The sequence below is a fragment of the Nothobranchius furzeri genome, chromosome 12 (assembly GCF_043380555.1).
Source record: "Nothobranchius furzeri strain GRZ-AD chromosome 12, NfurGRZ-RIMD1, whole genome shotgun sequence".
In the NCBI taxonomy this organism is placed as follows: domain Eukaryota; kingdom Metazoa; phylum Chordata; class Actinopteri; order Cyprinodontiformes; family Nothobranchiidae; genus Nothobranchius; species Nothobranchius furzeri.
In genome coordinates, this window is record NC_091752.1 from 24,302,577 (window position 1) to 24,316,625 (window position 14,049).

The 14,049-nt window shown below is 42.9% G+C and overlaps 1 protein-coding gene across 2 annotated transcripts in view; it reads right to left on the reverse strand.

Annotated features, from left to right (window-relative positions):
• Positions 1–7,349: 7,349 nt before the first annotated feature.
• Positions 7,350–14,049, reverse strand: part of oprm1 (opioid receptor, mu 1) — a 54,309-nt gene continuing 47,609 nt past the window's right edge. Inside the window, exon 6 of one of the 2 annotated variants that reach the window (XM_054750215.2) lies at positions 7,350–10,039. In XM_054750215.2, the coding sequence (XP_054606190.2) occupies positions 10,034–10,039 (6 nt within the window). In that variant the 3' untranslated portion in view covers positions 7,350–10,033. The other variant, XM_070541969.1, reaches the window with a different exon arrangement.

Genomic DNA, 14,049 nt, shown 5'->3' on the forward strand with positions numbered 1-14,049 from the left:
TTCACCTGCAAAAAATGTGCTGCTGTCTGAGCACTTTGTCAGAAACAAAACAGATGCAGTTTTATCTCGCCTTCGCAGAGCCGGACCTTCAGTGAAATAGTAGTCACACGGGCTTGATAATGAAACTTTGATAGCCTATGTTTTAGTGAGCGGAGGTGGGAAGTGCAGAGTGAAGCACTGGCAGGGGGACGGGGTAATGAAATCAGATGGATGGATGGGTTCCTGCACCCAACAGTCCTGCCGAGTGAAAGCCTTGTGAAAAAATGGAGTAAGCAATATTTCCTGTGATTTAAACCTTTCCCTTTGAGTTGGAGCCTATTCATAACTGCCAGATGCAGGAGAAGCACCTAGAGAGGAAATGAAAACAAAATGCTCCCCATCGGGCTGTTGCAGTGACGGCTGGTTGCTCAGCTGACAAACCGAGGCTGCTTATTGGTCAGCGTTGAGACAGATGAGATGGATGACAGCTTTGCAGGACCCAGAGGTCTGTTTCAGTCGTTTGCCTAATGGCACAAAAGTTTGACCAGCTGGCTTCCTTCTGTTTCTGACCTTTTTTCTGTTTGTTTTTCCCTGATTCCATTACGCCATCCCACCTGAGATTCTCTGTCCACTTCCCACCTTCCTGATGTGCTAGAAAAGCCTCGTCAGCAGAATTTATGTTCTGCTCTGTTACATAATCAAGCGTGTAATAACCTGAGGAAAGTACTGCTCTGTGACAACGTGGCGCTCCGGCCTGGAAGGTTCAGAACAAAAATGTCAGCTTGATTTCCCTCTGATGTTTGGGATTTCACTTGGGATCTGCTTTAAAAATGTAGTCATTGATTTTAAATGGCAGTGTAATAATTGGGGATTTGGTTGAGACTTGAACAGCACTAGTTGCATGAGTCGAGTCTTAACAACAAGGTTTTAGACTGTTTCCATCCAGTGAGAACCCATATAAATAGTGTGAAATAGAAAAATCTGAACGGATTGTTTTGTTTCCCAGTTCCAATGTCACTTTGAAATTTTAAACTCAAGTAGCTCTTTTCCAAAGTTTTCATGAATTACATTTTCGGTTTCTCTTTATTAAATTTATTCAATAATAAAAGTGATTTGTTCTCATCAGTTTAAACTATTTCTGTTCAGGGTTGAGGAGGCTGGAGGCAGTAGATGGAAGAGAAGGGAGAAGACCTTGGATAGGTTGCTAAGGCCAACGAGGACGCGAACACACACACACACACACACACACACACACACACACACACACACACACACACACACACACACACACACACACACACACACACAGAGTACACCAATAAATCCAGTTTGGAATCCTCAGTAATCTGATGGTTTAATGAGAGGGGAGAAGACGACACATGCCTGGTGAGAACAAACCAAAACGCCTCGGCGTGAGTCGACTCCACACCACCACCTTGCAGCGCGTTGCCTTAACGCTACTTCCTTTGGCAACATCTTGCATCAATGCAGGAATAAGGTGGAAAAGTTTAACCAAAAAATATTTTAAAGACAATGTTTGCAGACATGTGAGTTAGCCCAAACATTCACATTAAACATTACAGAGGTGGAATGCAGCCCTCATTAACCATTTAATTCCCCACTTTTGGCAGACAAAAGGGTCAAAGATGTCTTATGTACTGAAGCTCTTACCCCGTGTGGCTCCTGGGATGTGATGTGAATTTTTCATTCGTCTTAGACAAATCCCTTGTTGTGAACAGATTTGTGAAAAAACAAAACAAAACAAAACAACAATAAAAAAAATGCGGTGAACGTGAGGGTGATTTGCAGGTCTATGGCCATCCGGTGTGATCAGCTCAGTGACAGCTTGGGCACTCTCACAACCAAATTCAGCCTCCAACAGTCTTCGAGCAGTGTCAGAAAATCTATGACTCTGGTCTGCAATGAAAAACACCCAGGGAGCGATGCAACAAACTAGTGATGAAGAGAATGGAAATAGCAACAGAGGAGGCTATACACAAGAACATGTAGACCACTCCTTTTGGGAGTTTGGTTCAGAGTCTAATAAAACAACTGTTAACAGTGGCCCTTTTTTATATTTTCATCTATGTTTTCACAGGGCTTTTAGTGCTGTACACTTTTCAGTGAGTATGCTAGCAACATTAGTGCGTGCTGCTAAAACAAAACATTGTGTGATGTCACCTCACCTCACCTTCCTCTGCTTATCCGGGTCGTGGGGGCAGCATCCCAAGTAGGGCTTCCCAGGCAATCCCAAATCTGCCAGCTCCTCAGCTGAGACATCCAGGCGTTCCCTGGCCAACCCAGAGATGTATTTCCTCCAGATAGTCCTGGATAGTCCGGCCCTTCTGCCGGCAGAACATGCCTAAAAAACCTGTTGAGGGAGGCGTCTAGGAGGCATCTTGACCTGATGATCCTGATCACCTCAACTGGTTCCTTTCAATACAGAGGAGCAGCGGCTCCACTCCGAGTCCCTCCCGAATGTCTGAGTTCCTTCTGAGTTCCTTACCCTATCCCTAAGACTGGGCCCAGCCACCCTGCGAAGGAAATAAATTTTGGCCGCTTGTATCCGCGATCTCATTCTTTCGGTCATCACCCAAAGCTCATAACCATAGATGAGGATTGGGATGTAAATCGACCGGTAAATTGAGAGCCTTGCTTTCTGGCTCAGCTCCCTCTTCACCACGACAGATCGGTTCAGCGTCACTGCAGCCGCTGCCCCAATCCACCTGTCAATCTCCCGCTCCCTCCTTCCCTCACTCGTGAACAAGACTCCGAGACACTTAAAATCCTCTAGTTGGGGGAGGACCTCTCTCCCGACCTGGAGTTGGCAAACCACCCTTTTCCGGTCGAGAACAATGGTCTCAGACTTGGAGGTGCTGATCCTCCTCCCAGCCTCTTCGCACTCGGTTGTGAACCTCCCCAGCAAGAGCTTAAGGGCCGAGCTTGATGAAGCTAGGAGGACCACATCATCCGCAAAACAGAGACGAGATTCTCCTGCCACCAAACTTGACATGTTCAACACCCCGGCTGTGCATACAAATCCTGTCCATAAACGTTATGAACAGGACCAGTGACAAAGGGCAGCCCTGGTGGTGTCCAACCTTCAATGGGAACAGGTTCGACTTATTGCCGGCTATGCTGACCAAACTCCTCTGGTACAGGGACTGAATGGTCCTCAGCAAAAGACCATCCACCCCAGACTCCTGGAGTTTCTCCTACAGGGTGCCCCTGGGGACACGGTCATAAGCCTTTTCCAAATCCACAAAACACATGTGGATTGGTTGGGCAAACTCCGTGACCCCTTCATTACCCTAGCAAGGGTAAAGAGCTGGTCCACAGTTCCACGACCAGGATGAAAACCACATTGCTCCTCCTCAATCTGGGATTCAATTATCGACCAGACCCTCCTCTCCAGTACCCTGGAGTAGACTTTTCCAGGGAGGCTGAGGAGTGTGATCCCCCCAATTTGTGCAATTTGGGTTTTTGCAAAAAGCAGAGAACTGACCCTCAACATCTTGGCTGCATCTAGAATTCCTGTCCATATGAGCAAAACTGGTGATAAAGGGCAGCCTTGGCGCAGTCCAACTCTCACCGGGAACAAGGCCAACTTACGGTCGGCAATACAGACCGAGTTCTGACACCGGTCATATAAGGACTTAACAGCCCATATCAGAGGGCCTGGTACCCCATACCCCTTGGGAGGCGGTCAAACACCTTCTCCAAATCCACAAACCACATGTAGATTGGTTGGGCAAACTCCCAGCACCCTCCAGGACCCTTCTTTGTGCTCAGATCCTAAAAATAAAGCTCAACTGTGGTGTAAAAACTGGTCAAAATCTGCACCTTTGAATCAGATAATTTGTGAAATCTAGAAATGTAAAATGTGCATGCACTCCATAATCACCTGGGAAATGTTTTTCTGTCATTTCACCATATAAAGAGTCCTTCATAGTTCTCACAAACAGCTGTTCTGCTCCAGACAGCTTTTGACCTTTATGAATCGATGTCACCCATGTACATTTTTGGGGACTGAGCTTTGGTTTGGCTGATTAGCTTTCCACGTTGACAGGAGCAGCTTCAAACAACAAGTTTGGACATGAGCTCTGCTGAGCAGGAAGAGGGGACGGCGATCGCTTGATAATAATCACAACGACAGAATTAATCACACTGCCAGCTCAAATGACGCCTGGGTCCTCAGATGCATCACAATATGGAGCTGAAAGCTTTGCACAGACGTGTGTGCACACCGGTGACATGCTGATTGTGTTTCCCCCTCGATAAAAGCAACCTGGAATGTTGGTAATAAATGTCCAAGCGTTCCATTTTCTAAAGCATTTGTGTTTTAGACAAAAGCCAAAATAACGATCTCTATTCACTAAATAACTGCTTTCATTGTTGGAAAAGGTATATTATTCTGCTACATCCTCAGCACCTGTGTCACAAAAATAATCAAGGGAACAGACTTCTGTCATCGTTCCCTAATTTAACTATCCTGTAATGAGAAAGCCAGCATTTTAATGCTACACCTGCTCCAAGCACCGCTGATTATTGAGAATGATATTTAATTTAATAAAAAGCTGAAGATAGCAAGAATTATAGCCTGCATGTCAACTAAATGCCAACTAGAGAGCCGGTGGGGTGCTGAGTATGAAAGTCTTAGATTAAACAGATAAATTTCCAGGAATTACATTCCTCCAATTTTCAAGTGGTATTTACGAGAGAAAAGACACAACGGAGAGGAGAGTTACACGTTGAGAATAATTGCTTAATTAGATGAAATTATACATAGAAACAAAACTAAGAAATCAGAAAAAGCATGAGATTTTTATTCTAAATTAACATTTCATCATTAGATTATTAGGTTACTGATGAAAGGGGACAGTTTAAAGGAAAACGTGCTGATTTAATGACCTTTTACTTCTAAAATGACTGCTCTGGTCTTAGAAACATCTGTGCCTATACTATATTGCATTAATCTTAGAAACTATATTTTATGACGTTCGTTCTTCTTTCAAGTCCTGTAAATATACACCTGTCACGACAACCCCCCACAGTTACCTTCCTTATGAGGTGAGTTACTTCCATCATAATTCTCCCTACTCAGCCTCTCCGGAAGCACAAACGACATTGAGTCGAGAAAACAGAACATTCAAATGACTTTTACTCTGAAAAAAAAAATAAAAATTAAAACGCAGAATCAAGGAGGTTTATAGTTGCTCTTTATTCCATAGACAATGCACTGATAGCTTTAATAATAAATGTTCCGCATTGCAGAATGTCATCCGTAACAGAGATTTTTTTTGTCTGTACAATAAATTATGAGACATGCATAATAATGCCTCGATCACATGATGGAATAAGTCATTTAAGATTATTTCATTGATGCACGAAACATATTACAAAATGTATGCTGCAGATGTGAGCACAGATAGCTTACTTCTCTGTGTCATTAAAAATAAATGCAAAAGCAATAAAAAAATGATCACACACTATACACCCTATAGTTTCCTGTTGCTCAGAAATGAGTGCAAATACAAGGGGAAACCTTATTTTTGGATTATTTATTGACAAAATCAGGCTTTCGTGTCAATTGAACAGCAGTGGTAGCCCTATAACACCTTTATGGAGGGGGGGGGGGGGGGGGGGGGGTTTGGGAATTTAGAAAATGGTGGACATCAGTTACGTACATATTTATTTAAATTGTGATTTATTAAATACAGTATATTGTTTATTAAAAATAAATTAACTTTTTACTGGATTTGATTGTTGCGATCCAGCCGAGGCCAGTGGGGTGTCTAACAACCCCCCCCCCCCCCCCCCCCCCCCCCCCCCCGGGACTTCTGAGCTCCATCTGAATGATTTTAGAGTGTTAAGCTTGGTTTATGCTTGACGCATTCACTTTTCGCTTGGTGATGCGGCTCGCGGCTGGAACGCGCTTCACAACTCCCAGCGTTTATGGTTCATGCGGCTTGTCTCTGTGGTGAGCCAATATTCTCCCAAACTGAACGGGGCAGCATGGAGCTCTATGGCATGCATCCAACACTACACCATAGTAGAAGTAGAAATTACTGTTTACAACATGGCATTTCAGCATTTTTTTAACAGTGTCCTCGTCTTTTCTGACAGTGCGAGCTATTTCTCTCCAAGAATTATTAACAACATGTTGACCACGGCGATCTTTGAGAGCTGAATCATACAAATGTCTGTGTTTACAAACCTCTGCCATACTGGTTCTTGCCGGTCCGCCATGTTTTTCCGCGTCCGTCCATCCGCGTGGTTAGAAAATTTCCTTGGTGCGCGTTGTGGAAATTTTGGGCTGTGTGGAGGCGCGGTGGAGGGGCGTGGTTATTAAAATGACGCAAAATGACACAACTTTTCTGCGCGGAGTCGTGCGGACCTCGCGGACGCGTCAAGCATAAACCAACCTTTATACTGATAGTGGGAGTTTTTTTTGTCTCATTTAAAAAAAGAGAGCGATTCTATGTTTGCAGCTACAAAACTTTCAGTCTTTTGTTTTGTTTTTATCAATAACTGATGGCATTGGGTGATGTAATTTCTAAAAGCTCAGGGTAGTATGATAAAACATGACTCCTTAGTTCTTATAGAAAGAAAATAAAATATGCGTCTTTGCTTTCACTGATTTCTGACAGAAACAGAATGGAGACATACTGTATATAGAGATAGGGAACATGACTAAAAGACAAAGCCAACACTTTGTACCTGTGGATTATGTTGAACACATCAACTTAGGATAGCGAGGCTTTAAAAAGCTTATTTTTCAGACATAGAAAGAAGTTGGTCTATCAAGATAAACTTGGATCCAGGAGGAATGGGAGGTGCCACAATGCAGATTGCTGCTTTTTAATAACATATTATTCCTTTTAATGCTATTTTACAGACCTTTCACATAACTCAGTTATGGCCATTAGCGATCAGGAAATGGCTGGCAGTGAATGAGTGAACTACATTCTAACATAGTATAGCTTTCGGCTCAAACCAAAACCAACCGACCTGGGGCCTTCATTCATGACACAGTCTCATATTTAGCACCACTGGTGTGAGTGGTCCATGGTTCAAATATCAGGAGAAACAGCTGGCTTCTACCACTTCAAATTCAGGACTAACTACCAGAGTTCCAAGAAGAAAAACAACATTTGAAGTCACGGACAAGAAAAGACATTTGGACCTAGAAAACGACTGGTACTTAGCGCTTTCTCGTTTACTGTGGCAAAGTGGGTTTTCCAGTTTTAGAGATGACATCAGACAGGAAGTGTGAGTGTTTGTGTTTAAAAGCTAGCTTGTTCTGTAAATTTGCTATTGCAGTTTTAATGATCCAAGCATTGTAACATTTCCCCTTCTGTGGTTCTTTTGCCATTTACCCAAACTGTATCATTCAAACAGCCCACCATTACTGCACTGTTTCTTCAGTTCTCTATTATGAAAACGAAAAATGACATTCATTGACATTTATCATACGAGGACTTTTTATACAGAGAAATAACAAAGAAAAGTCCTGATTAGCTGTTCAGGAAGATAACAAAAAAACGACATTTTGAAATTCAATTAAAGAAGCTGTACTGATTATTGTATGTGTAATTAGAGAAAGCAATAACAGTCACTTTTAAGCTGTAAAAACCATGTTTATGTGTGCTTTTTTTTTCGGCTGGGGATTTAAATAAACAAGGTCGGATTTAAACCCACCGGCCTTAATGAAGTCTCACTGCACTCACAGAATGTAATTTACTCATATGAGTCCAGGGACACATTTGTGTTTTCAGGAGCAGAAATAATTCAATGATACAAAGGAACACTGTCACAGCACTCTGGTTTTTTAGAAAATTTCACAGAAAACCATCAGTTCTGTCTAGAAAATTGTTACCTTTGAAACCCTGAAAGAGCTAAAGTTCACAATGATTTCACAACAAACTTTTTTAGAGTTTCTTTTTTTTCTTGAGAGAGATTACCTCAGGATTTTCTTACAAGAACAGAAAAAAAAGTATACATAAACAGAGATGACTGGCCCATTTGTTCACATTATTTTTCTCCAATATCGCACTAGATGCACTTTAAAGGGGTGGAACACTCTAGGGGAGCCACATCCCTGCTGAGCTTCAGATGGCAGGTTTTGGAGTCTTATTTCCTGATACTTGGACATCTTGCGCCGGATTGGCTAACAGCAACATGACTCTACCATTGACTTGCAATGTTGATGTTTTATCTCCACAAATAACACAAGTACTTCTGCTGTGTGGTGGAGTTGCTAATGCTAATGGTTAGCTTCTTCTAGCTGAGACGTTATCTGCTGTGTTCTGGACTCGAAACATACAACAGCCTTCCCCGTTGCGAGTCAAGATGGGTGAGTCCATGAACGTTAAGTAACAGTATGACGTAGATCTGTCAGGCTTTTCAGATCCTAGAGTCACCGCCTATTTCCTATCAGAAGCTAATGCAGGAGATAGGTGTAGGAGACGATTTTCATGTTCAGCCTGCATGACTTATTCAGTGGCTAATTATAATCAGAAATAATAATTAAAACATTTTTTCAGTATTCCACACCTTTAAATAAAATCTAAGAAAATATTTTGCACGTGGCACGCAGCATGACACATCTCATCCAACCTACAGCCACATCTTATCAAGATGAACCAAAAATAGACCCACTGTGTGCACAGTGTGGCTTCAATTTCACTTTTCTCTCAAAATACAAAAGTTAAACTCCGTGTTCAGTCAGAAATGAGCACGCCTGCAGTGTCTGTTTAGAAACACATTTTCATTACTTATTTTAAAAGTAGCGTATAAAAAAGCAACACCATACGTTATGCAATGAGGTAAACGTTTCCTTCTTTATAAAGTCTCATAAAAATACTGGCTCACTGAATGCAGTGAAGAGAGAAACTGGGAAATAAAAGGCATCTTGCACAACGATACGCGACAACACTTAAGCAGTTTTACAGATGACACCAGATGTCCAGCTCCGATAGGCTCACCTGTTAGGCTCCCCAGAGGAGAAATGGCTCCTCCTAAAGCCGCTGTAATGGCTGTTAAACGGAGGTTAATCATACACCGTGTTTGCTCTGGATCTTTTAACAGTATGCTATGTGTGCAGTTCAAACAAGCTGATGCATCTTGTTTGCTGGTTTGGAGCACCCACTGTTTGGCACTAGCGTCCGCTGTGGTGGACACAGATGATTTCCTGTCTGAACAGGAGAGAACCTAGAACTCGCCATATCATGCTTTCAAAGGCTTTATACACCTCAAGTTGGATTGAAGAATTATGTATCGTCTGAAGTGAGGAGCAGAAATGGACCACTCCATAATTCTGAAGTGACCCAGGTCCAGCGTGGTGCCAAGCCGATTGGTGTTAAACTCTGAGGTCAACCCCTGTTGCAGCTGCACAAAGGCTTGTGGAAAAGCACAGCTGATCCCAATGACTGTCAACTGCACTTTCTGCTCAGAAAAGTCCCCGCGCAGGCATAAAGCCTTGGAGCTTTTGAGTGAAGGAACACTTGAAATTCACATTTTTAATAACTCACCGTGTTATTTTGACATGTGGTAATATTTAGCAATAACTTCTGACAAAGGAATGGCATTGAGTTATGAAGGCAAATGATGGATCTGTTGGCAGAACCTGGACGAAGCAGCGATGTTGAAGCAGATCAGCGAGGCAGAGTCTATAAAAATCATCATATAACCAGAGAGCAAAAGACATTTTAGTGATAAAACATTAGATTTTTTATACTGCCTGGAACATCCTTCTTCTTATGGTGGTATTTTTAATAAATATTTAATTTAATCTAAATATTTCATGCTGTTTTTAATTTGGACTGCCGAGTACAAACAAACATGCAGCCACGCAGCTTCTGAGCACAAGTCAGCAGGTTTCCAGCCACCATGAAATGTGCCAGCCACCTTTGTCCAAGTGCACGTGTGGTTTTTTGTTCCCCCGAGCGTGGGATTAAAGCCCCGTGGTGACCTGTGTGAGTTCTGAGTTGAGATCATCGTTGGCAACGCCACCACGACAGCGAGAGTCCATCGACGACCCCTCCAAGGCTAGTCATACCTGCAGAGGGAGAACAAAGTGTGTCCGTGTCAATTCAACCAATATTTTCACTCTAAAAGTGTTGCAATTTACCACAGTGAATCGTTTCTTTCACAGATAAGTCCATAATATTACTGATAGGGGAACTCATTGTCATGTTACACTGTCAAAAAATCTTAGATTTTACGATAAAAGAGCCCTGGGTGGCCTTTTGGCAACAGAGGTGCCTATTGGGGCCAGTGGGGGAGCTGGCTCCCTGGAGGGCTTAAGCCCAGCCAGCCATTCCTCCCCATACCCACACATTTTTCTCCTCCTGCTCCCTCACATCATCACACAAACATGCACATAGGACCTTGGGGGGGTGGACAAGTCAGGGGGTGCAGGTATGGACCCCATTTCCACATTCCTGTGGCAATCTGCCCCCCAATTTTATTTGCACCATAAACACTTCCACCAACGACATTCCACGCAAACACTTGGGGTCTTGGGAGTGAGCACATTCAACGGCATTTGGCAGGGGGATTTTTCAGCCTCATTCTGAGTGCTGGTGCCCACTTCCCATTTTAAACTGCACTTAGACACTAAGGGCTGTGGGTGCAAGTGGGGTGGTGTGGTGGCATCAGCTGGCGTAGGCTAGACGATGCCCGCGTTGCCCGCTCACCACAGCCATGGACTACACCTCATCAACATGCACTAACACTATATTGGAGCAAGCGGAGGGAGATTAGGGGTCTTAGCACACCTCTGTTGTTGCTTGGCTTCCCGGAGCTGGAGGCTAGGAGGGGGATCTGGCCATCTGGTTGGGGTCTGGGGTGGTGGGTTGCTTTGCTCAGTGTTGGGCGGGGGAGTCTGCTCATCAGCATCCCAGCAGAAAGGGTCGAACTCTGGGAACCGGTAATGGTTTTACCCCATGTGCAGCAGTACCGGGACCAGAGTGAATAGGGTGTGTATGGGGAGCATGAGTGGGTGTCCGGCATGCATTTTTGTAAGTCTTTGGTTGTATGTGTATGTGTGAGCATGAGGGAGGGAGTGTATTACTGTGTCTGTGTATGACTGTATATGTCAGGTGGGGCCTTTGACTCCTCCCTCCTCCTGGGACTTCTTTTGATGCTATACATCTTCATCTCCCCTCCCCCTGCCACACCTGGTGTGGAGTGTGGTGCCTTGGTCTGCCTGAGTGTTCGTGGTTAGGGGGTTTAAGATTTTTGGTGTCTGCCTGATCAGTCCCGGTGGCTGCCTGGTGGGATCTGGGTCCCTGGGCTCTGCTGGGTCCCCGGCGGGGTTGGTCGCCCCTGGGTCCTGGGCTCGGCTGGCTGGGGGGTGGGAGGCTGCGGGCGGGCCTGTGGGCTTGCCGCTGATATCTCACAGGACTCTGCCGGATGCTGGTTGTGGCCCCCCGGGGCAATCCTCTGCGCCTCTCGAGGGGGGCAGGGGCTTTTCTGGTTGCAGTCTCCCTGGGGTCCCTGCACTCTGGGGCAGCTCCTGGATCTCTGAGACTTGGAGCTCCTACACATCTTTGGGGGCAGATCTGTGGCCCCTCACACTCTCTATTGGACGCTCCTATAGAGAAACCTTACATATGCAAGCGCGGGTACGCACACAGGTGCTCACATGGTGCTCTCATAAGTATGGACTTGGGCACGTTCAACACATGCCTTGAGGCTGTGGTTGGCACTTAATACACTGTGATTTATTATCGTGTGATTGTTCAGTAAAACATTGTTGATTTAATATTTTCTCATCAGGTTGATACAGTGATTGTTTGCTCCTGTTGTATTGTTGTGTGTTGTTTTTCTTTTTTTTCTCCTTCTGCAGGTCTAGAAGCAGACTCTTGTTCATCATTGATTGTTTATTTTGTGCCAGACTTCACCTAAATGCCGTTAAGCTCACTGGGAAACAGGAAGTAAATTCTCCCCAGCAACTGCTACAATTTTTTTTTGTGTCTCTAAAAGGCACGCGAGTGCCGCTACCAAAATATGTTGACTGAAACACCACAGAAGAAGTGAGCTTGTCACATGATCAAATTAATTTACTTAATGGCTAATGGCTAATAATCGTTAAGGGCATCAATAACTTGTTAAAGAAATCTTGGAAAATCTGCATCCCTAATGCTGTATAATCTAGTGTTTTCATGTGACATTAATGTAAAATTCACAACGTTAAAGGCCCAATGTGTGATATTTCATCTTATAAGTTATCAAATTTCTTGTATCACATTCTCAAATTTGTTTTTTTTTAATGATAATTCAAACAAGCATTTATTCTAAGCATTATTATTAGCTTTATATTTTAATATTTTAGACAAAAGAAGCAGACCGGTGCTCCATATGGCATGCGCCATCTTAAAATACAGTGACCTTTTAGGGACATACAACATATTAAGCTTCGCATTTGATGTTTGCGTTTTTAAATGATGTAACCTCAAAGAAACAGCAGGGGGCAGAAGTGCGCCTTGTAAGCATGCAGTCTGACAAAGTAACTAAGAAGAAGAAGAAACTAGCCACACCGTACTTCTAGCGATGGAGGATCACACATATTCTACAAGCAAACTTGAGAAACGGGATAGTTTGAAAGTGCTTGAAAGCGCCGATCTTCTAGACTTTATTGCAGCTCTGCCTCTTCCTCTTGTGCGTGGAACGTTGCGGCTGGTTTGAGCAAATTCGGCTCCTTCATCTTGGGATGCTTGCCCTGCTTCTGTCGCATGTCTAACACCTCTGCCTCTCTGTGCGCTGGCACACGTCTGTCCTCTCCCTCTTCCTCTCCCTCTTCCTCTCCCTCTTCCTCGCCCTCTTCCTCTCCCTCGTCCTCTGTCTGTCTTCACTGATGAACCATCGGATGATATCTGACTCTGTTTACGGAGAGAAAACAATTACAGACTACACTACCTTGTATATTTCCAAAATGGCAAATAGAAATATAACATTTCTCAAATAAAATGAACAAAATATTGTCATTTTTTGTAGTCAGAAGTCATCACTAACTAGCTGCCGTTTGCTATTAGCAAACATAACTGACATAAAAAAGTTTTTCTTATTCAAAACCTATTTAGATTAAATTAATAAAATAAGTTAGATGAAAACAACTAACCTGTTCGCTGACTTGAAAGCTGGAATTAGATGATGACATGCTGCCGTTTACAGCAACACGATTTTGTATTGTATTTGTTATATTTGTTAATAAAGTTTTAAATAATGATTAAAAAAACCCTTTTTGATCCTCGGGGGCTCCAATAGCTGCAATACCAACTATAAACTGCGTGGTGCTAAAGAGTCGGATCTTTTTACTATGATTTCTGTGAATTTCACACACGGGGCCTTTAAATTACACCATGTATCCGTTATCAGCAATTAAAAGCTGTAATGTTTTCAATTAATAAATGTAAAAATCATAGTGTTTATACCGTTGATGAAAAAAGCTGACGAAAGAGTGCTTTACTGTGGGAATATGTATTTTATTCAAAGAATTTATAAATTACTGTTTTCACCAGTGGCAACACCACATTAAATCAACAGTTTTAAATAGTTTTATAGCTGACGGTTTTTTCCTGTTATGGTTTTACGGTTTATCATTGTTAAATAAACAGTAATTTTTTACAGTGTACAGCCACTTTACACAAACTGGATCAGATTTGTCTAAATTATTAAGCATATTTGGGATTTAAAAATAAAAAATAACAACTGAAGAGTGAAAATACATATGCACATTCTTTACAAGACAATTGGATGTTTTCATTTTAATTTACTTATCTTCAATTGGGACACAAATGCAATATTTTTCATTTCTCAAAAAAATAAGTGCAAAAAACAGTAACAAAGAAAGTGATTTATTTTTGATAGACTACTGAACTGGGTGGGAATTTCAGGTACAGCCCATAGTTGGTTTCAATCACAACTTGCAGACAGGAATAATGTTTCCATTGGTGAAAAAAATCAAAGCAAATCGCACTGATATGCAGTGTCCCCCAAGGCCCGATTCTTGGATCACTGCTTTTCAATCGCTACATGCTTCCACTGGGTCAGGTCATAAACAAT